Source organism: Arvicanthis niloticus, chromosome X (genome assembly GCF_011762505.2).
Source record: "Arvicanthis niloticus isolate mArvNil1 chromosome X, mArvNil1.pat.X, whole genome shotgun sequence".
In the NCBI taxonomy this organism is placed as follows: Eukaryota; Metazoa; Chordata; class Mammalia; order Rodentia; family Muridae; genus Arvicanthis; species Arvicanthis niloticus.
Window position 1 is genome coordinate 114,325,152 of NC_047679.1, and position 23,308 is coordinate 114,348,459.

The 23,308-nt window shown below is 40.0% G+C and overlaps 1 protein-coding gene across 1 annotated transcript in view; it reads left to right on the forward strand.

Moving 5' to 3' along the window:
* Positions 1-23,308, forward strand: part of Adgrg4 (adhesion G protein-coupled receptor G4) — an 84,761-nt gene that overhangs the window by 28,753 nt on the left and 32,700 nt on the right. Inside the window, exons 5-11 of the mRNA XM_034486268.2 lie at positions 1,924-1,963; positions 3,160-3,212; positions 4,907-5,070; positions 6,771-6,903; positions 9,030-9,148; positions 17,372-17,588; positions 18,924-19,086. Coding sequence (XP_034342159.1) covers positions 1,924-1,963; positions 3,160-3,212; positions 4,907-5,070; positions 6,771-6,903; positions 9,030-9,148; positions 17,372-17,588; positions 18,924-19,086 — 889 coding nt within the window. The remainder of the gene's footprint in view (positions 1-1,923; positions 1,964-3,159; positions 3,213-4,906; positions 5,071-6,770; positions 6,904-9,029; positions 9,149-17,371; positions 17,589-18,923; positions 19,087-23,308) is intronic.

Sequence of the window (23,308 nt, forward strand, 5' to 3'; positions counted from 1 at the left end):
ATAAGTTTGGCAATGCTCAATCAGAGGTGTAACCCACAACCCAACGTAGATATATCAACTATCTTGACTGGTGGAGATACGTGAACATCTGCCTCCCTGTCTCCCCCCTCTTTCTCTCTCTCATCACCTAGCTTCTCCTCTCCTCCTCCTCCTCTCCTTACTCCTTCTCTTCCTCTCAGTACTCCTCCCACCTTAGCTCCTCCTACACATCACCCTTCCTGTTAAAATGAAACTTTTCTCTCAAAATACAATTAGAGCATAATTATGCCAATTTGTACCCGTGAGGTACAAGATAGTCCTCATACCCAGTCCATCATTTTGTTGACTAACCAGAACCTCTGTCATCTCTCCTAACTAAAACACTTAGTTCTGAACCTGGCTTTTTCCTTGGCTTTAGGATGAATGTCAGCTGAAGACCATCCACTCAAATTTTTTCTCTCAAGGTAAATAGCCAGGATTGGCTATGAGACTATAAGTTTTCAACCCCGTCAGAAATCCAGAATGACTGAATTAACTATAATTGTGGGAAGCACAAAGCATAGCTTCTAAAACTTAGCCAATTTATAGAGACCTCTGAACACCTGGACACTCCCTCTACTACAAAACGTTGAAGCATCTGTTCTTCTGCCTTCTGGCCCAGGATCATCTGACAGACCTTAGTGCTGCAGAATTATTAAGGGCTGATTACTCTGTCTAGGCAGATATAATCAGTCGACTATTCTGCAAGTGTGCAATTCTCACATAAGAAACTCTTGGGCTGATTCTAGGACCCAGACACTTTTCACCAGGTGTCACCTCTGAACACTGCCACATGTGGCTTCCCCTCCATATGACTGCATATATGTTGGCTCTTTGGTTTCTGTTATATGTTCAAACAAAAAGAGGTTCATGAAGGTTTATGTATAAACGAAGGTTACCCTAAGTTACTGCCATAGTTCCGGCTAAGGAAACAGAATACTCCCTTCTGGTTGACTTCAGCCCCAGCAAATGTTTTCCTCAGACTTCATCTTCACATGCCAAGGAGCACAGACAGGAAGCACTTTTGACTAGTTCCCAAATGATATTCATGGGGGATCCACCCTCATTACCCAATCCCCCTAAAGATTGAAAGCAAATAGAAGATATTTGGAGTCTACAATATTGTTTTAAAAGTTTTATTTTTATTCAATATAAAAACAATAATGCAGCCATCATGAAATCTATGTAGAAATATTCATAGAAATCTGTAACATGGATATTGAAAATCTACAAAATCTACTCAAAAAATGTACTCACATTTCCCACTCCTTGAAGAATGTCTGTGAACATCTGACATCATTATATTCCACTAGTTTTTCTAAAACATTTCATGAGAGAGTTTCTACTTTATATAATGTGAAACAATGTTCTTTTTCTTGTTTCATAATTCATTATATGCATCTTTTATTCCAGATTATAAAAGTAGCTTATTCCTCTCTCTCTCTCTCTCTCTCTCTCTCTCTCTCTCTCTCTCTCTGTCTCTCTTCTTTCTGCTACAGGGTCTCACTGTGTAGTTCTGGTTGTCCTAGAACTTACTTAGGCTGGCCTTAAACTCACAGAGATCTGCCTGCTTTTGCCTCAGGGGTAATAGAATGAAAGGCATGCGCCATCACTCTCAGTTTAGTTTATTCGTTCTAATAATTGCATAGATATTTGAATAATTCTCACCATTGTCTGTGTATCCTATGCACTCTTGCTTATAACATCATGGGATTGATTTCTGGATCTGTTTCTGAATAAGTCTTACCACCACTTTAGTATGCAAATAGCAGTTTAAGGGTCTCCTTGGAGCCCCAGCACTGTTGGAACCCTGCCACCCCACACCTGTCATTATCCTTACCTTGTGATCCATGGATTGGGTACTGCATTTCATTGTTCTATAATTTTGTGATGCTTTTGATACAGAAAGACTTCCAAAGAAGAGACGGCCATGTACAGAAATATTGTAAGTAATTTTTCAAATTGAAGATACTTGTGACCCATCCTAAAAATAATCAGATATAAGTAAACAGCTCTTCTACCCAGGAGTATATTACTAGGCAAATTTAATGGTAAAAGTTGAGAGTCAAATGAAGTTATTCCCTTTAGGGTTGGCCCAAGGACCTATCAAGAAAGCAGATCTCTGTTTCTTATGTGGCAGCTTTTGAGGAAGTTTTTGTGGGCTGAGTGTGTAGAAGGACTTAGGGATTATAAATGGTAGTATAATTTCTTGATTGTGGACAACTCACAGAATAGACTCAGTCTTCCATGATGCAATTGTTTGTAAGTCTGCCATTCACCTAACAAAACTAAATCCCTCCTTTAAGGTATATCTGTAGTCAGAGTACAGCAGAATGATCTTGAATCTTCTTTTTTTCTTCTCCCCTACTCTCGATCTTGAATCTTCTTTGACCCAAATTTCAGTACTTATTTCAGCTCCTCAGAGTTGTGCAACACTATACTCTAAAATGGTTGGAAACTGCATAACTTTCAAGGTATTTGAATATGAGATAAATATTTTGAGTATATGAAATGCAGTAAATCCTATAGTGCATTTGAAGTCACCTGCCATCATTTGAAATACTTGCTATAAAGAGCTGTCAGAATTATAAAAATGTAACACACAGCTAACACGATCTAACTGAAATTTCGCTAAATACTACGTGTAAAAGCTCTCATGTGGTAATCTGCCAAAGCTCCCAGGTCCTTCACATTCTGTCTGTGAGACATGGGGCAAACGAATCAACCTGTCTGTGCCTCCATTTCCTTATGTTTAAAATGAGTGCTGTTAGATGGACAGAACTAACTCGTATTTATTAAGTGCTACCTTAAGTGCTGAGGCTCACAGTGGCTTTAGCTGCTTATGTGTATTATCATCAGTATGCCAGTATCCAGAAGGCCTGGATTGTGCTGCTAAGTAGATCATTAACTTCCCAAGTGTCAACTGCTGCATCAAGAAAGTGGACAGACAGTCCTTGTATTATCGACCCTTCAGGCTAACAGGCTAATGTGCTTAAGGGATATTTGAAGAATGTAGTGGCTGTGTAAATGTATAGAATGATTATGATTTTTGTGTTAATGATAAGCCCTCTATTTAAGTTTGATGTTTGTTCAAAGATTTCAGTGACTATGCACTTTTTTTTTTTTTTTTTTTTGCATCGGTTGGAACAGAAAAAAGGGCAAGGAATGGATGCAATTTTTCATGTACCATACAGGTAGGAGATGAGTTTATTCATAGCTGGTACATTTAGTTCTGATTTTCCTTCCATTTAATTCTGTACGTGCAGTGAGCAGCCTTTCGGTCAGAGTTGTCAGAGGGAGATCAAAGTACCTGGTGCTTATTTCTCAGATGCTCTAATTAAGCTTTTGCATCCACTGACTAAGTTGTTTCAGTTGGTCACAGCATAGCCTTAGCAGCCGGTGGCTCTTTATAGTGAAGAAATGGAATCCAACGTGTATATAATTTGGGGAAGGGGGAGAGTGTTTGTTGTGGTCAACAGGGTCAATAAAATGCTGAGAAAACACCACCACCACCACCATGAAAAACACTCCAGATAGTGTTCACACTAAAGGGCAAGCTCCTCTTGGGACAATGGCTATTGCTGGTCTGTTTGATACCTACCATGAAGGACATAGAACACTGGCTCTCAACCTGTGGGTAGAAACCCCTGTGGATAGTTCAGGGATCCATTCACAAAGGTTTCATATCAGATATTTCTATTATAATTCATAACAGTAGCAAAATTACAGTTATGAAGTACCAACAAAATAATTTTATAGTTGTGGGTCACCATGACATGAGGAGCTGTGTTAAAGGGTTGCAGCATTAGGAAGGTTGAGAACTAATTATCTACTGCCCAAGAAGACTCAGGAAGAAACTATTGATATGTCTGAGGTGCTGGCTTGAGTGTCAGCTGCAATGGAGGGTCTTCTTTACAGTGGAAATATTAACTTGGGGAAGAAATTGATTGAATCAAAGTGGGTAGGATGAATGGGGTTTAATTCACCACCTACAGGTCAGGGGAGGATAGGGTATTTTTGGTTTGCTATGTGGAGAAGTGTGACATAAAGGCAAGGGCATCTAAGTTCCAATAATTCTGAGGATGCTCAGTAAACATGTTCATCAAAAGCTGTATTTTGAAATGAAAATGGAAAATAAAGGTGTAAGCAAGTTTGTGAATTTAGAATGTTTTCCCTATTAGAATACTAGAGTAATCTGGATTATTTAAAGACAGTATTGTAAAGTTTAAGGTCAAGGACACCTCTATTTTTTATTATAAATGGATAAAAATACTTTGTAGAGTTTGCAGGAAATGTTATCTCCCCAATCTCAGTTATCCCATCTGTAGGATAGGAACGATAACATCACGATCTCATAAGGTTGTTGTGAGAATTAAATGAATCAAAATATGTGGAGCAAGAACTCCACAAATATTAGCAATTATTAACATCACCATTAGTCTTTTATAGGACTCAGCCTTCAGCAGAACACTTCTGTATAGACTAATTGGGCATGTACCTATTTGCCTTATTGCAGTAATGATGGATAAACTGAAGGACCAGAACAATAAAAGGTTTTCTCTGAAATAATAACTCCTGAGCACTCCATCTTCCCAATTAATTATTACAAACTCCTAGAGAAATCTCTTGGCAAGGCAATTTCAACATAATGCTGTGGACCATTCTTTTGAAAATAACGTTTGAGTTGACCTTTTTGGATGCATGTAAGAAAATTTATCAGACTAGTTCCACATGCTTTCACCACTGTTCAACAGCTATCATCCAGTGACTATACAATATTTAGTATTTACAGACTACCAACGATGGCAAGTCTATAGAATTGCAGCGGCACTGGCCAAATAGCATTCTATTGACCTGACTAGTGTCTCTTTTTTGCTCCGTTTTGTAGTTGTGCTTCTTGGGTCATTATAAAAGCCAACTCTTCTTTACAATCTATGGAACTGATCAGGAGAATCAGAAATAAAATATACGGGAACCTCACACATGGGAACTTCACACAGGATCAATTGACGCTATTGGTAAAGTCTGACCATGTTGTGGTGGAAAAGCTAGGTAATTATTTTGGCAAAGCATTTCAGTATAAATTCACCTTTTAAAAATTATAAAACTCATAATAAATATACTGTATGGATGTTTAAGTTCAATGGCAAGAAAAGTGTTTTGTTTGTTTGTTTAGACAAAGTCTCCCTCTGTAGCCCAGTGTGGTCTGGAACTTTTTACATAACCCAAGTAAATCTTTAACTCATTGAAACCCTCCTACCTCAGCCTCTGCCTCCTAAGTGTTGGGTGCTCAGCTTATAGATATGAGTCATTATGCATAGCTGAGAAATCATCTTTCCACATAAACTTATGCTCACATGTCCTCCTCACTCTTATATTTTTAAGGGCTTATAAATGAATAGAGCAACAGAGAGTTTACAAGGGACTATTACAAGTTCACTCTTGGTCAGCTGTTACTATTAGCAGTGGCTGGCCTCTGAGTAGTGTAGAGGGATTGCCTCTCTGATGTAAAAACCTTGGAACATGATGAGCTTCATCATTACACACAATACATGCCCTATAGATAATTTCTAATTTATTGACTGATTCAACCAACCTATTCATCTTAGGAAATGACCTGGGAACTGTCCCAGATTTCCCTTCTGAACCTTTTCTTTTCTAATTAGGAAAGCTTCAGTGGTTAAAAGAGAAAGTCTACCAGGCCAGCCCACCTACTGCCCATCACTGCTGGCTTTGTTCCTTTTCCCCAGTAGATGGCTGGAAAAACTTTGAGTTAACACACAAGCATTAGAATGGACTGTCCTTGGCAGCAAGCATAGTAAATAGCAGAGGCTTGTGGGTGTACAAGGTTACAGTGGGATGAAGATGGAGAAGACTGGAGGCCACAGGCAGAACCCACCATGTAAATGACACTAATCAATCTGTCCTGAAAGAGAGAGGGAGGTGATTTTCTTGCATTCATAGACAAGATTGGACAGACTTGTATGAGTCACTTTTTGGGTCACTCTGTCACCAACTAAGGAAAACATGTCTAAACACACTGTAAGGACCAGGGACTTTCACATAGACTTAGCCTAGACGATATCTCTTTTAACATGACAAAGCCTGGTATCAAAAGTGTGTCTCAGTAGGCTTTCATTGGGAAAGCACCATCAGCAGAGACATCATGGTCCTGGCTGTCTATATTGGTCACAGCAGGAATGTTGATTTTACTGAAACCAAATCCACCTGAGACCATTAAAGAGATGACTACCACGGGAAGGGATGCCTGCCCAATCTCCTGTGTTTACATAGCAAAGTGATAACAGGGCATACTTCTGAGGAGGAAAGACAATTGGCAGACAGAAGCTCCAGATGGGTTTGTTACTCTAGTACCCATTTTGTGCTTTGATTTCCCCCATGCAAGCATATATAGCACTTTTTACAAACAACTTCTAAATTTCATTATATACGTGTCTGAAATTGTCAAAGAATTTTTTAAAGTGGGGGAAAAGCAGCTCCCCTCCAACATGGGTGGGGTTCTAATGAAAAGGACTAAACATGAGGTTATACTGAAAGGCTTATTTAAATAAAGGCCGCCTTTAAAACTGGTTTCCATGAAGCTTCATTTAAATGTCCTGGTTGGAATAGTTTCCTCTTGTATGTGCTGATGGTTGTGAACAGGGTAATAATGATGGGTCATAATGGATGTTCATGATACTTTTAAGTGCCTTTTGCCCTTGAAATGTTGCATATATTTTTTTTCTTTGTAGAGCCAGGAAAATGTGAAGCAGATGAAACACCCTCAAAATACAAAGGGACATATAAGTGGCCATTAACTGACCCTACTGAGACAGCCCAAGAAAGGTGCATTAAAAATGAGAATAGGAACGCCACAAGAATTTGGTATGTATCTGTCAAGTTGCAAATGCTAGTTTACCTGCAATGAGGTCAGCTCCATTTGGGGGTGTTTCTATGTCCTTTTGTAGTCCCTTTCCTTTTCCCCTACTGCAGATCCTCTTCCCCTCTTTCCCCTTTTAGAGTTAAACATGCACATATAATATAATACAAATTTCACGAGGACAAAAGAGAAAACTCACCGACAACCTGGCCACTTCAACATGGCTGCTATTAGGCTGGCTTATTTTCTTTTTCTTTTCTTTCTTTCTTTCTTTTTTTTTTTTTTTTGCCTCTCTCTGACCCCCAAATCTTGCCCTCCTTTGTATGTCTTTAAGTTTTTCTGTAGCAGTAACCATGGTTTACATACCAATAATGTAATTTACCCTCTCACTCAATAGTTTATCAAACATTTCCATGTTTTGCATTCATCGTTTTAATGATCAATTCGAAGGCAGCCCGAGCTGCTATCTCGTGGATGGGCCATCATAATTTACTCCATCACTCTTGTATTGTTCAGCTGATCATTTTCCCTTTTTAAATCATCAGCCTTCGTTTCTTACTCTCTGCTGCTAATGGTGTATGCCAAATAACTTAAATGGGCAAGAACAGAGGCAGCAGGTTTTGATAGATGCTTAAAAGCACTGGTAGAAAGCCACATCTCTGCCTGTATCGTATCCACCCCTGCTTACATCTAATGAGTCAACAAAGCAAGCAACCTTGGCAGTCCCAGTGGAAGCTTGCATGGAGCTTCTCCTTTGTAGCCAGCTCCTTAGTACAAGCTCTTTCCTAGCTCTTGCCTACATTAGAGCTGTCTCCATGCTTTCTCACAGCCCACTACTCCCCAATACCAATTCACTCTGCTGCCGGCAGGATTTTCTGGAGTCTGGCTGCTACGTGGCAGACTTTTGTTAAGGAATGAAGTGCAAACCTCTAACACAGTCATCAAGACAGCAGGTTGCCTTTCCTGTCATTGCTTGGCTCCATCCCTTCACCATGTACTATAGCCTAAGACATAATTTGCTATTGTAGACATGATGGCTATTTCTGCGTGTCTCTTTCTCTGGCTGGTGGCAGCAGGGAAGGTATATATCCTTTCTGTGCCAGGCTCGGCTTACTTCAAATGCTGAAAGTTCTCCTTAACCAGACATGAGTGCTTTACATACCTGCAACTCCAAGATTGGAGACAGGAGAGTTGCTGTGAGTTTAAGATCAGCTAGCACTGCTTATGAAGTTCCAAAATAGCCTGGTTTACAGAGTAAGATCCTGTTTCAAAACAAACAAACAAACAAACAACAGACAAAACCCCAACAAAAAACCCAAATCAAAATTTATCACCACTGCCACAACAAACACATACAAAGAAAGAAAGAACAAACGAAAGAAGCAAAAAAAGAAAGAAAGAAAAGAAGTTCTTGTGTGGTGTTTTAATAGGTTCCATTTCACATAAACTTTTCTCATATTTTGTATAAATCAGAGTGTAGGACCACTCAATCCCAAGCTCCTGGTGATGTTCAAGTCCCTGCACTGTTTGTCCGTGTCCTCTGCTACTGTTCCTAGAGTCTGTAGGTGCTCAGTGTGTGTACTGGCTGACTTGAACTGGTCTGAAGTAAATGAGGCAAAGGTGTGGCTTCATAGTAAAGGACAATACACTACAGAAGGTCCTTAATCAGAGACATTTATTATGTAAAGATAAGACCGTATTCCAATAGGAATTTCTCTTAAGAGGAGGCAAGAGAGGAAAGTGATAGAAAGGAGTTATATCTACATGGGCAAAATCTCTTCCTTGATTCTTGGTGGGCTAAATCTCGTCCTGCTCTAATACAAGCTATGTGCCCATCTATGTTATTTAAGCCTAAAGGTTAGAAATGAACATGGGGAAGCATGCCATAGGCATGGAAAGGTCTTTGATTATTGCTCTTATTTAATTGATTGATTAATTCGTTAATGATAATTATTACCAAATTTGAGACAAGTCCCAGTCTGGTCTGCAACTCATGGTGACCCTCATGCCTCCTGAGTGTTGGGATTATAGATGTGAGCCTCTGTAACATTTCCCTTAGGATTATCCTTGTCTGTTACTTTCATGAGAACACTGGATAATTCCTATTGTTCCTCCATTCTATCTTTTGCAGTTCCATCAGCATCCAGACTGGCAAGTGTCAATGGGAAAAACCAAGGCTTAAGCAATGCAAGTTGCTTCAAGGACTCCCTGATAAGATTGTGGATCTTGCTAATATCACCATAAGTGATGGTAAGACAGTGTTGTGCACATAGAGATATCATGGGACCTCCTCCCTTGATCTGCCTACTTGATCTGAGGTAAAAGAGTATAGGCAGAACTCAATGACAGTTTACCTCACAGTAGCCCCATTTCAGAAGCCAGATGCTTGTTGGTGGAGGTGGCAGTAGGGTAGGAGTCAGGACTATCAGACTTCTATCTTTTGTTTTGCAGATTTTCATTTTACATTTTAGTATTATTTTTCCATTCTTTTCCATATTTAAAAACTCTTAGGAGGCTGGCCTGGTGGCATGTTTGTGTAATTCTAGCACTTTGGAGACTGAAGCAGCAGAATCTTGGGTTCAAGGCCAGTGCCTTGGCCACACAGTCACAAAACTCCCAAATCAGACACGTATCAATTAGAGAAGGAAAAGACTGCTCTAGTGAATATTTCACATCACAATATTTTGCAAGTATTATGAATTTGTAATTTCACAAACAATTTGGTCAGTGTAAATTAGTACAAAGCATAAATTCTGGAAAGTGGGTTTGCTTGAGTCAATCATATAATGTCAAAATGCATTTGTAATAGTTGCATTAATTTATAATCCAGTTCCTAGGGTATGGAAATACCTGGTTCAGAACTCCTTCATTAACAAAGCGTGGTATCAAGCTTTGGTGTCTTGGGTGATTTGATTATCAAGACCTGATATTTCAAAGTAGTGTAAAACCTCTTCAGTGGTGATTATTCACGGGTTCTCCATTTAGCAAATGGGATGTAGTGGGTCGTTTGACTTGTGCGTTTTTCCTCAGTAAGTCGGTTGTGCAACCCTCATTGTGAATTCCATGGAGGAGACTTGTACAAAGGACCATTTCATTATAAAAAGAATCCTTGTACCTGTTAACAAAACCTCTATTTCTCACTCTCTATAGCTCCTGGCAACCATTGATCCACTTCCCACCTGTGTGAATTTTGCTTATTGTAGGAATCTCAAAATGTTTGTGAAGTTTCTTCATATTGTAGCATGGGCTTCTACATACGACATTGTTAATAGTTGAATACTATTGTGATAAATTGATCTATTACATTTTATTTAGTAATCAATTGCTGGCCATTTGGTTGTTTTCATGTTGGGCTATTTTCCATTGAGAGATTGTGAATATTTGTGGTGCAAATGACCGGTAGTCATGTTATCTTCTCTTAGGACATACTGAAGAGTGCAACTGTAGTCACCTGGTAACTCTATCCTTAGCCTTTGAAGGAGCTGCAAAATGCTTTCCACTAACTGCTGAGCCATTTTGCATCCCCACTGACACCACATGAAAGTCCCAGTGTCCTCATGTTGTTGCAAATACATGACCATCTTTTAGTTACAGTTGATGGCACATATACTTTTACTTTGGATTTTAGCACTTTATTTTCTCTTCTTGTCCTGGTCAGTCTAGAGAAGAGGATTTGAATTTCTCATAAAATCTATTTGTTTAGAGGAGGAGGGGCTAATAGCAATATCTAGTCTTTTGAGATAGAGTCATGGTAGGTATGGCCTGTATCCCTCTCCGTAGCTCATGATAGCCTTGAACTTCTGATGCTCTTGCCTCTGCCTTCTAAGCATGGGGTTCCAGGAATACTACGCTACGCCCAGCAGCAGCAACAGTGAAGACAATACAGAGCTCCTCTGTGTGCTTGCAACACATTTAGTCCTCCCACCATGTCACCAGAGAGTTAGCTTTGTTACAATGGATGACTCCACCCTGACCCAGTTGAAAATTTATACTGGGGTTCACTCTTGACACTGCACAATATGTGCCTTAATTAGGGCTTCCATTGCTGTGATAAAACACCATGCCCAAAAGCAACTTAGGGAGGAAAGGGTTTATTTCACCTTACAACTCTCAGACCATACGCCATCATGGAGAGAAGCCAGGGCAGGAACTCAACATAGCAACCTGGAGGCTGGAACTGAAGCAGAGGCCATGGAGGAATAATACCTACAAGCTTGCTTAGTTGGCTTTCTTATAAACCCAGCACCACTTGCCTAGGGATGACATTACTCACAGTGGGATGAGTCATCCCACATTAATCACTAATTAAGAAAATGCCTGACAAATTTACCTACAGGCCAAAGTGATGGAGGCACTTTCTCAACTGATCCAAATATCACTACATTGTGTGACCTTCACATAAAACTAACCAGGACAATGGATACTTGTAAGTATGACTGTGCATGACATGCATCTTAGGGTTACTGTTGTAACAAAATATCATAACCAAAAAGCAAGTTGGGAAGGAAAGAGTTTATTTGACTTATACTTTCACAGCACTGTTCATGATTGAAGGAAGTCAGGGCAGGAACTCAAATAGGGCTGGAAAATGGAGGCAGGAGCTGGTGCAGAGGCCATGGTGGGATGCTGCTTACTGGCTTGCTCCCCATGGGTTGCTCAGTCTGCTTTCTTATAGAACCCAGGACCACCAGCCCAGGGATGGCACCATCTACAATGGGCTGGGTGCTATCCCATCAACAACTGATAAAGAAAATGCTCTACAGCTGGACCTTTTGGAGGCCTTTTCTCAATTAAGGTCCCTTCAGATATCTTTAGTTCGAGTGTCAAGTTGGCATAAAAATAGCCAGCACCCCATGCCTACAGAATCACACTCCCTTAAAGCCTTCTTGTGGTACATTTATTCATTCCTTTCTCCCTTCTAGTTTCTGGCACGCAGTGGTCCTTTTATTGTTTCCATGGCTTTGTCTTTCCCAGGATGTTATGCAGTTGAAATCATGCAATGTGTAGTCCCTCTAGGTTGACTTCCTGCACTTGGCAGTGTACATTCCTATTCCCCTATGTCTTGGTGTGGCTCTCTAAATCATTTCTTTTTAGTTCTGACTAGTATTCCATTGCTTGGATATATGACAGTTTATTTATCCATTCTTCTACATTAGGACATCTGGCTTGCTTCTAAGTTGTTCTCTTGCTCTACATCCTCTGCAACATGTGCTGTTGTCAGCGCTTTGTAGCCCTTCTTTAATTTGGAGCTCTCTAGTGACATACAGATTGAGGATCTTTTCACACATGTGTATCTGTCATTTACATGCCTCTTTCTGTGAAATATGTGCTATAGGTGGCAGTTCAAATCTCAGTTGAGTTCCTTGATTTTTATTATATATATATATATATATATATATATATATATATATATATATATTCAGCAAATATATGTTGAAATCCTAATCCCAAAGTGATTTGAGGCATTTGGAAGGTCATGAGTGTTGGTCGTTTATGAATAGGATTTGTGTTTCTACAAGAGAGGTCTTTTCAAGCCTTTCTTTTCAGCCTTGTTTTTCTCTTCCACTGTGTAAGGTTACAATGAGACAAGAGCTGTCTTTGAACCAGGAAATAGGGCCAGAAAATATAGAAAATATTTTCTTCATAGAATTTCAATTTCTAAATAATTTTGCAGATGCTCTGGCTCTGCTGCCATTTTGGGTCTCTGTCTCAATGAATGACCATCATTTGAGGCATAGGTACAATGGAACCTTACAGAAGGACCAAAGGATTGGCCAGAAGGCAGAGCACTTCTTTGGATAATCTTCCTTATGGAAGATTCACATTTGAGATCTTTAGCAAAGAAAATGTGGCAGAGTTAGAAGAGTCAGCCCAACTCTGATGTCCTAGACAGGGAATCATGAATCAGAACAGGAGGTAGTGTTGCAGGCTGGAGTGAGTGGGAGGAGAGGCTGAGGGCCTGCCTCATGCTGACCTCCCTCCTTCTGAGTGACACATTTGTTTTAGACATGCTAATCGAATTTTCTCTTGTGGAGGAAAAAGACAACAAAGAACCATAACAAGAACAAAAGCACTGTACTGGGTTGAGAATTTTAGAAAATTAACTGAGAGGTTGCCACGGAGAAAGGGGACAATCAGATGGATGCTGCCTCTGCTGCATATGACTGAAAAGTAAACTGTTACCTTTGGAGGAATCCTCTTCTTTTTAAGTCAGGAACTTAACAAGGATGAGTACTATGTAAAGGAAAGAAATGAACTCATATTGAGATGATTTATTTGTATTCCTTTGTAATGTTTGTGACAAACACTAGATATCTTAGTTGGAGAAAAGCTCTATAGCTCTCCCATGTAAATCCTTACTTTTCTTAGCTCCCCTATATCACACCGCTAGTTAAAGGATTCTTTCTTTCAAAGTTCTTTGAATTCTGTTTGGTTCCCTGGTTTTGTCATTCACTTGATACTGAAGGATGTGCCAAGACAGGATGAAGTTGGTTGGCATTTTCCACCATCATGGCAGGCAGGGCAGCGAGTGATTGACAGAGAACAGGGGCTGTAGTGGAGCTCAGGGATGAATGAATACATTACTAATGTGTGGAAGGCTCTGGGTCCCCACCCCCCCCCCCCCCAGTCAAGGCAGAATGATGGCAAAGCACTGCCATTTTACCCCCAATTGTATGGCGAAAAGCAATGAAAGACTACAGAGGCTGTAGTAAAAAGCCATGCAAAAGGACTCAAGTTCTAGGGCCAGAGAGAGTTAGATGCTCTCTAATGTCTTTACATCTTAATCTGTGTGAAGGCAGTAATATGAATAACCATTGAATGCGGTGCTTAATGCTTTGCTGTTATAGCTCATCCTCCAAATGCCTGACATCATTTGATCTACTCTTCTCACTGGACCTGGCTTCTGGCTGCTATAATGGTAGAATTTGACAATAGCAACACTGTCAATAATGGGTCTAATGTTTTAATTTTTAAATGTTTATTATTCTATCATACAAGACATCCCAGCTGCAGTTTCCCCTCCCTCCATTCCTCCCAGTTCCCCCATCCCCTATTTCCCAGTTCCATTCCTTCTCCATTTACCTTCAGAAAAGAGCTAGCCTATCAGGGATATTAACTGAACACAAAGAACAAGTTAGAATAAGACCAGGCACAGACCCTCTCATTAAGACTGGACAATACAACTCAGTAGGAGGAAAATCATCCCAAAAGCAAGCAAAGGGTCGACTTTTTAAGAGGACTGAAGAATAGGTATTCATTTTCTTGGTAATTCTCATTTAGGGTGCTTCTTCTCAGAATGCAGATACTGTGTTTTGAGAAGTCAAGTGATATGCTGAGAAATATTTACTAACCAATTCTACTTGCAAAGGGTAATTAATGACTTTTAGCATTTGCTATTTTGCATAATGTAATATTCTCATCCAAAATACAAACTCAAACACATAGTCAGTGACCTGTGAAGTCAGTGAGGAGTGCACATGGAGACAACGAATGTAAATAGTCCAAAAAGCATTAGTGAAATGTAGCCAAATAATTAGCAGATGGTGTTTTTTGAGAATCCTTATTGTTTTTAATAATTTTATTGTAAGTTTTTATATTAATTAATTAATTATTCTATTTAATGTAATGATTGCCTGTGTTAACCAGATTACAAAAATTCCCAGAGACTCACCAATTGCGTTCTTATAAGCTTAAACACTGGATTCAACACCTCTGAACACAAGTCACTGGAAAATGACATACGGAGGGAGTTTCATTCATGGCCCCAGATGATTAGCACCTGTTTAGCATCAACTGCTAGATGTGAAAGGAACTTCCAGGCCAGTCTAGCCTTTAGATGGGTCCAGCCCGGGCTGCAATCCCACGGCAACTTCTTGTGAAGTCCCAAGAGAAGATTGCTCAGCTGGGTCCACTCAACACACAGAACCACAAGACATAATGGTTAACCACTGTGTTAAATTACAAAGCGAGTGTGTGTGTGTGTGTGTGTGTGTGTGTGTGTAGGGGGAGGGGGAGTGCCTGGTGGTTATGCAGCACTGGCTCAGAGCAGGAGCGTCATAAAAAAAACAAAACTATGCTCTTATTCTTTGATTGCTACAATTCTTGGCAGATTAACTGAAACAATGTTTCAAGCAAAGAGAATCCAGTCTGAAACTCCTTTTACTCTTGCTTAGGGACCTAGAATTTTTATACAATGACTATAATTCATACTGAATTTCCCTTAAAAAGTATATAACTCCAGATGAGAAGTCTGTAATTACTTTCCTCAGTGTAGTTAGTTTCCCCTTGGCTTGTTGTTTACTTTCATTCTGCCACAGCAGGGACAGCGTGAAGTGAAGTCGCACCACAGAAGCCTGAAGGATCATGACTAGGCAGCTCTGGCTTTTCGATTTTCAACAAAACCTGAACAATTTCATAACAGCAGTAGAAAGATCTGGGAAGAAGTGTAGTTTTTCCCTCCACCAGTAATTTGTTTTCTTAGTTCCTTTTCAAAGTTTTATATTATAGTTTGTATACACACACACACACACACACACACCACACAACACACACACACCTTGTAGAGTTGGTTCTCTCCTTTCTCCAGGTAGATCTCAGGAGTCAAACTCTGGCAGGCAAGCTTTGGCAGCAAGCACGTTTACCCACTCAGCTCTCTGTCTCTCTCTCTCTCTCTCTGTCTCTCTCTCTCTCTCTCTCTCTGTCTCTCTCTCTCTCTCTCTCTTAATTTTTATTTATTTATTTTTCTCTTATTGGATATTTTCTTTATTTACATTCAAATGTTATCCTCTTTCCAGGTCTCCCCCAGGAAACCTTCTATCTCATCTCTCCTCCCCCCCCACCCCACCCCCGCCTCTATGAGGATGTCTCCCGCCCACCCACTCACCCACTCCTGCCTTCCCGCCCTGGCATAAACCTGTGTTTTCTGTTTCTGAATGGATCGTAAGATATGTATTAATAGGGATGAAATATTAATTTGGGAGCAATTACAAAGTTAGTTCTTTCTTTCCTTTGTGTTTCCTCAATGAGAACACTGTCATTGCTTGCGAACTTGTTTCTAAATAAGCCATGGGAATATTGGAGTCATGAAGAGGGGATGAAGAGGACCTTGGTTAAAATTGCTGTACTTCATCAATGAGTTCAGAGTCTTTTGTAGAAATAAAAAAGAATAAAGGGAGAAAACTGGGGAAAGATGATGAGGGGGAAAAAAGTAAAACAAAACAAAACCAAAATCCTGCCTAGGGAATAAAATTGTAGGAAGCTTGAGGTAGGGGAGAGCTTTGGACAGTTGCTGACAGCTGTGGAGGATGCTGAAGAAAGTGGAGGAAGAGGAGGAGGAGAAGGGGGTGTAGAGAATTTTACACTCAAATTGTTTTCTTTTCCCAAACATAGCTGGTTATTCATAATATGAGCTGAGGTAAATGCATATCATGACTGTTCTCTCTCTCTCTCTCTCTCTCTCTCTCTCTCTCTCTCTCTGGAATCTTTCTTAGCAGATCAATTCTTTTGGCCAGGAAGATCAGCTTTGTATGGATTTTAGTACCATAAAATCTAATTTGCATTGTATTTGTTTAACAGCACCCTTCACTTCAAAAGGAGGTGATGATTCCCATAAATGAATGATCTAGACAAGCATTTAGGAGACAAACTAAGGCTGTTTGGGCAGTGATTGGACATTTGGGGTAATTTTCATCTTAATTTTAATTTGATTATGACCATGGTTAAGGTGAAGTTGTTTAGTTTTAAAGATATGCATTGAAGTGTTTGTGAGTGAAACAATAGGATGTGGGGAGGGGCAAAGGTGGGTGAGAAAGGATGCAAATTAAGGTTAGCCTGCCACTGCCACGTGCCAAGGCTGGGTGATTCGTGGAGTACATGAAGATTCATTAGATTCTTCTTTTGCTTTTTTTTTTTTTTTTATTCTTTTGCTTTCTTACCGTACTTGAAAATTTCCATAATAAAAAGTGAAGAAAAAAGTGGGCGAGCTAATAGGTATTCTTCTTTCTCCTTAGAGAAATCTTAATTAATTGCTTCTTATTATGTGGTCCATATTTGCTTTCTACCTGTGGGTTGCCAGTTCTTGACAGGAAATAGTAATCACCACCCTTGATTATAAAAACTTAGACTCAATGTTTGCTGATATTTGAGTATAGGTGGGATCTTAACTCGAGCCAACACGCAAATGTCTTAACTTAATTAGCATCAAGTTTCAAGATAATTCTTCAGTGACAAAAAGATTTCCCTAGTGCATTTGAAATCAGACTTAATGAATACAAAATTGACTTTTGTTCTTCTTCCCGGAACTACATCTATCGGAGAACTTGAGCTTCAATAGTTTTCTTTGGTGAACTTTATTTCCTTGGTGTGTGTTTCCATTTCACTGCCCTGTCTTTTTAACGAGAAGGAGGCCGTCCAGCCTAGCTCCACAGTAAGGGCCAACATGGAGCTCACCCATTTCCACTTTGTTTCTCCCAGAGAATTCGGATGATGTCGCAGAGCACATTTTAAATCTGGTCAACGAGTCTCCACCTTTGGATGAAGAAGAGACAAAGATCATTGTTTCGAAAGTAGCTGATATTTCTAACTGTGATGAGATAAGTATCAACCTAACCCAGATCATACTCCAAATCCTCAGCACTGTGACGGAAAAGCAGAGTGATTCAGCTTCCAATCTACCTCCAGTAAGCAATGAGTAAGTCGGAATGCTTTACTCAGGAAGCGGAGATGTTATCATATCACTTCCTCAGCACAGAAGCAGTTATGCCTTGACAAGGTCCAAAGCGGTGGCTAACACCATTTGAATATGAATGAGCTCTCAGTGATAATGACTTTTCAAATACATTCCTACCCAAAACCCAGCCTGAAATCTCTCTAACTGCTGCACATTTCTATAAAATGTATCCAACTTGTGGGATCCTGAAAAACTTAGGAGTTATTCTGCTTGACGCCTTCTACTTCACAGTCAATAGCCAGTTTTATATTTCCTCTTGGGAAGCTGACTTATAAATGTATTTTTATTTACTCTTTTATTAAATGTTTTATTTATTCTCTGAAAATTCTCTATATTATCCAATATAGTTTGATGCCCATTTATGTAGCATTAATTGAACAAGACACAGAGTTATTGATAACAACACTAAAGAAGAAAATAACTCTTGTATGAAGTACTGTCCATACACCCTTTAACCTCTTAGAGCAGTGGTCCTCAACCATCCTAATGCTGTGACCCTTTAATGCAGTCCTTCATGTTGTGGTGACTCCAACCATGACATTATTTTGTTGCTAATTCATAACTGTAATTTTGCTACTGTTATGAATTATAACGTAAACATGTGATATACTGGATATCTGATGTGGGACCCCAACAGAGTCACAAACTGCAGGTTGAGAACCACTGCCTTAAACTATTGTAGTAGAATCACTGGATCCATCCATCTCTCCCTCTCCCAGTTCCTCTCTTATTTCCTTCCCTGTCCATCTGCTTGAGCCTCCCATCCTAGCCTCTGCTTGCACTGTTTCAGCTCTGTGGCCCATTTTCTCTTATATTTTTGGTTGTGAGCCTAGCCTTTAATGGCTGAGCCATCTCTCCAGCTCTGTGGCCCATTTTCTACACAGCACTCAGAGATATGTTTCAATGTACACATCAGATCACACCATGCTTTTCAGACCACTTGGTGGCATTCCTTTGTAGGTTTAATAAAATCCGAACTTCTCAGGCAAATGAGGCCACAATGGATGGCTTTATAAAAGATAACTTCATCTGATTTTTTCTAAGGAACTTCAAGATACATGCTGGAGCCACCTCTGACTTTGTTTGCAAGGGAAATGCAGGTCGGGGAGGTCATTTTGTTTACCCCTACAGAAATTAGAGGCGCTAAGATGCAGACCTCTATTCGTCGGGCTCCAGAACCAAACAACATCGATGACAATGAAGTCATAAAGTCAAGCTTCTCAGTGAGGATGTCTTGTAGGAGGATGAGTTTTATCAAGGCAGAAAAAAATGCTGTTTGCCTGTGATTCTTTTCAGGATTCTGAGGATAATCGAGCGTGCTGGTCACAAGATGGAGTTTGCAGGGAGAACAGCAAATCTCACCGTGGCTAAGCTGGCTTTGGCCATGCTGCGGGTAGACCACAAGTTTGAAGGTATGGCCTTCAGCATCCACTCCTCTGAGGAAGTCACAGCCCCCCAGGTAAGTGCAACATAGGAAACTGAAAGCCAGGCAGCCAAATGCTGTCCTAGATCTTCACCCATGAAGTTCTTGGGAAGGAAAAAGTGCACCCTTAAAAGTTTTAAACCTGAATGGGAACATCAGGGAAGTATAGAGACCCCAGGGAAGCTGTGTGTGTGTGTGTGTGTGTGTGTGTGTGTGTGTGTGTGTATGTACATATCCATATCCCTTGGTAGGCTAGCATCTTAGCTCTATTGATGTGTGGTGTGCAATGATGTCACAATTGGCTCTGTCACTGGAAATCATCCAAAATATTAGGTGACTATTGAGTACCGTACAGGGATAATGTTTTGTACATTGGATGTTATGCTACTGAGTCTTGTTGGAACACATAAGATAACAGAAAAGCCAAAGGGTGTGCCCAAGAACACAACCTAATAGCCAAGCTGGAACTCAAATCTACGTCTGGCCTTATTTTAAAGTCTGGGTTCAGGTTAAGTAACAGAAGCAAATGTCAAATGTTTGATGTGATGTGGATGCTAATTACCCTGATTTATCCCACTGTACTCCATAGATAAATGCAACCGGCATGCATCAATTATAAAAGTCTCAGCCCTGTCAACTGTCCAACAGCAGTTCAGCCCCTGACAGGTGATATGCAACTTCAAAGCAATCTTAGGGAGCAGATTTTATTTTATACTTTAAAATTGTAAATTTATATGTGGAAAAGTATACAAATCCTAAGTCTAAGGTTTCTGAATTTAGCTAAGGCATATGTCCACATATCCCAAGCCTTATCAAGATATAGACTATTATCATTGCTCTTGAAAGACCCTCCTTTTCCCAGTCAATCTCTGAAGCTGTTACCTCCAGGGGCCACCACCACCCTGACATTTTTTTTCTGCCATAATTTGTTCCTGCTCTAGAACTGATTCCTCTAAAGAAAATCATGTACTATGTACATGATTCTATACTAGAAGTCTTCTTTCATATATCTTTACAATTGTTTTGAAATTTATCATTTTGATTTCCATATTTTTAAATTGCTGAAGAATATTTGATTGAATAAACATATCATGTCCTTTTAATTTATTTTACCATTGCTGTTTGTTTGTTTGTTCCAGTTTGTAGATATTACAAATAACACTCTTGTGAATATTTGCATAAAAGTCTTTATTTGGACATGTTTTCACGAGCCTTGGGCAAGTATTTAGAGTAGCTGGCTCATTGGGTATATACTTACGTTAGTAAGAAATCCCTGTGTTCTCTTCTCTTGTGGCTAATGATGGGCAGGAAGCTTTCATTTTCATCTTGATTGCTCACAGAACTTCTTTGTTGACTTAGCCATCAATCTTTTGTTCATATTTTAATTGACTTGTAGTTCCTTTCTGTAACTTCCCTATCGTTTTCTCAGTGGGGACTTTTTATAAGCAGATGTTTAGAATTTTTTTTTTCTGAAATCTAATTTGTAGTTCGTTTACCTTGCTACTCACCATATATGATTTGTTTGGGAAAAAAAGACATGGGGCAGTCACGAAACCATTCTTTTATGCTTTCTTTGAAAAACTCTTTGGTTTTAACTTTGATGCTTAAGAAGAAGATTCCCCAGTGAGCTAATTTTCTTACACGGTATGAAATAATTTTGTTACATATGAATATTTAGTTTTTAAAACAATACCACTTACTGGGAACTTTCCCTCTCCCATTGGTGTTCTTTGTTACCTTTGACAAAAAAATCAAGTCACAATACATTTTTAAAAGATAAATAGGAGGATCTCATAAAGTCTCCACCTAAGTGAAGAGGTGCAAACAGTTAATGGCTGCTGAGAGGGAGAGACTCAGTCTTCTCCAGGGATGAGCCTCTGATAGGCAGTCCAATCCCAAGTCATTAGCCCTGAACACATGTGTGAACTCATCAGGCTGTATTTATAAATGTGTATATATCTACATCTCTCTAGACATGTAATAATAATTTAAGAACAAGAGGTCATGAAATTGAAAAGGAGAAGAAGAAACCGAGAATTAGAAGGAGAAAGAGAGGAAATAGAATAAATACAGTACTCATACATGAAATTCTCAAAAGAAGAATTGGTGAAATAAACCTATTTTTAGATTTTCTGTGTGGTTACATTTTTTTTTAATGAATCCTTATGTTATTGCTACTCTCTTTTGCTACCTATACTCTGTGCGTGCGTGCGTGCATGCGTGCGTGCGTGCGTGCATGCGTGCGTGCGTGCATGCGTGCGTGTGCGTGTGCGTGCGTGTGTGTGTGTGTGTGTGTTATATGTATATGTGTGTAAATGCGCACAGGCCAGAGGAGAATATCAAACTTCCTGATCCTTCATCATTCTCTGCCTTATCCCCTTGAGACAAGTCTCTCACTGAACCTGAAACTCGATATTTTTATTGGATATTTTATTTACATTTAAGATGTGATCCCCTTTCCCCATTTCTCGACCCCAACCCAGAAACTCCCTATCCCATCCCCCCTCCTGCTTCTATGAGGATGGGTCCCCACCTACCTGCCCGCTCTCACGTCCCCATCAATGAATTCCCCCACACTGGGGTATCCAGCTTCACTGGACCAAGGACTTCCTCTCTCACTAATGCCCCACAAGGCCTTCCTCCCCTACAAATACAGCTGGAGCCATGGGTCCCTCCCTATGTGCTCCCAGGCTGGTGGTTTAGACCCTGGGGAACTCTGGTTGGTTGGTATTATTGCTCTCCTTATGGGGCCACAAACCCTTTCAGCTCCTTCAGTCTTCTCTCTAACTCCTCCATTGGGAACCCCATGATCAGATCAGTGGTTAGCTGTGAGCATCTGCCTCTGAATATGTCAGACTCTGGCAGACCTCTAAGGAGACAGCTATATCAGGCTTCTGTCAGCATGCACTTCCTGACATCCACATCAGCATCTACCTTTGGTGAATGCACATGGGATGGATACCCAGGTGGACTGGTCTCCAGATGGCCCCTCCTTCAGTTTCTGTCCCACACTTTGTCTCCATATTTGCTCCCATGAGTATTTTGTTACTCCTTCTAAGTAGGACCAAGGCATTCACACTTGGTCTTCCTTCTTCATGAGCTTCATGTGGTCTGTGAGTTGCATCTTGGGTATTCCAAGCTTTTGGGCTAATATCCACTTATCAGTGATTAAATAACATGTGTGTTCTTTTGTGATTGGGTTTCCTCACTCAGGATGATATTTTCTAGTTCCATCCACTTGCCTAAGAATTTCTCAAATTCATTATTTTTAATAGCTGAGTAATACTTCATTGTGTAAATGTATCACATTTTCTGTATCCATTCCTCTGTTGAAGGACATCTGGGTTCTTTCCAGCTTCTGGCTATTATAAATAAGGCTGCTATGAACATAGTGGAGCATGTGTCCTTGTTATATGTTGGAGTATCTTCTGGGTATATGCCCAGGAGTGGTATAGCTGGATCCTCAGGTAATGCTATGTCCAATTTTCTGAGGAACTGCCAGACTGATTTCCAGAGTGGTTGTACCAGCTTGCAATCCCACCAACAATGGAGGAGTGTTCCTCTTTCTCCATATCCTTGCCAGCATCTGCTATCACCTGAGTTTTTGATCTTAGCCATTCTGATTGGTGTGAGGTGGAATCTCAGGGTTGTTTTGATTTGCATTTCCCTGATGACTAAGGATGTTGAACATTTCTTTAGGTGCTTTTCGGCCATTTGAGTTTCCTCAGTTGAGAATTATCTGTTTAGCTCTGTATCCCATTTTTAATAGGGTTATTTGGTTGTCTGGAGTCTAATTTCTTGAGTTCTTTGTATATATTGGATATTAGCCCTCTATAGGATATAGGATTGGTAAAGATCTTTTCCCAATTTCTTGGTTGCCGTTTTGTCTTATTGAGAGCGTCCTTTCTTTGCCTTACAGAAGCTTTGCAATTTTATGAGGTCCCTTGTCAATTCTTGATCTTAGAGCATAAGCCATTGGTGTTGTGTTCAGGAACTTTTCCCCTGTGCCCAGGTATTTGAGGGTCTTCCCCAACTTCTCTTCTATTAGATTCAGTGTACCTGGCTTTATGTGAAGGTCCTTTATCCACTTGGAGTTGAGCTTTGTACAAGGGGATAAGAATGGATTGATTTGCATTTTTCTACATGCTGACCTCCAGTTCAACCAGCAGCATTTGTTGAAAATGGTATATTTTTTTCCACTGGATGGATTTAGCTCCCTTGTCAAAGATCAAGTGACCATAGGTGTGCGGGTTCATTT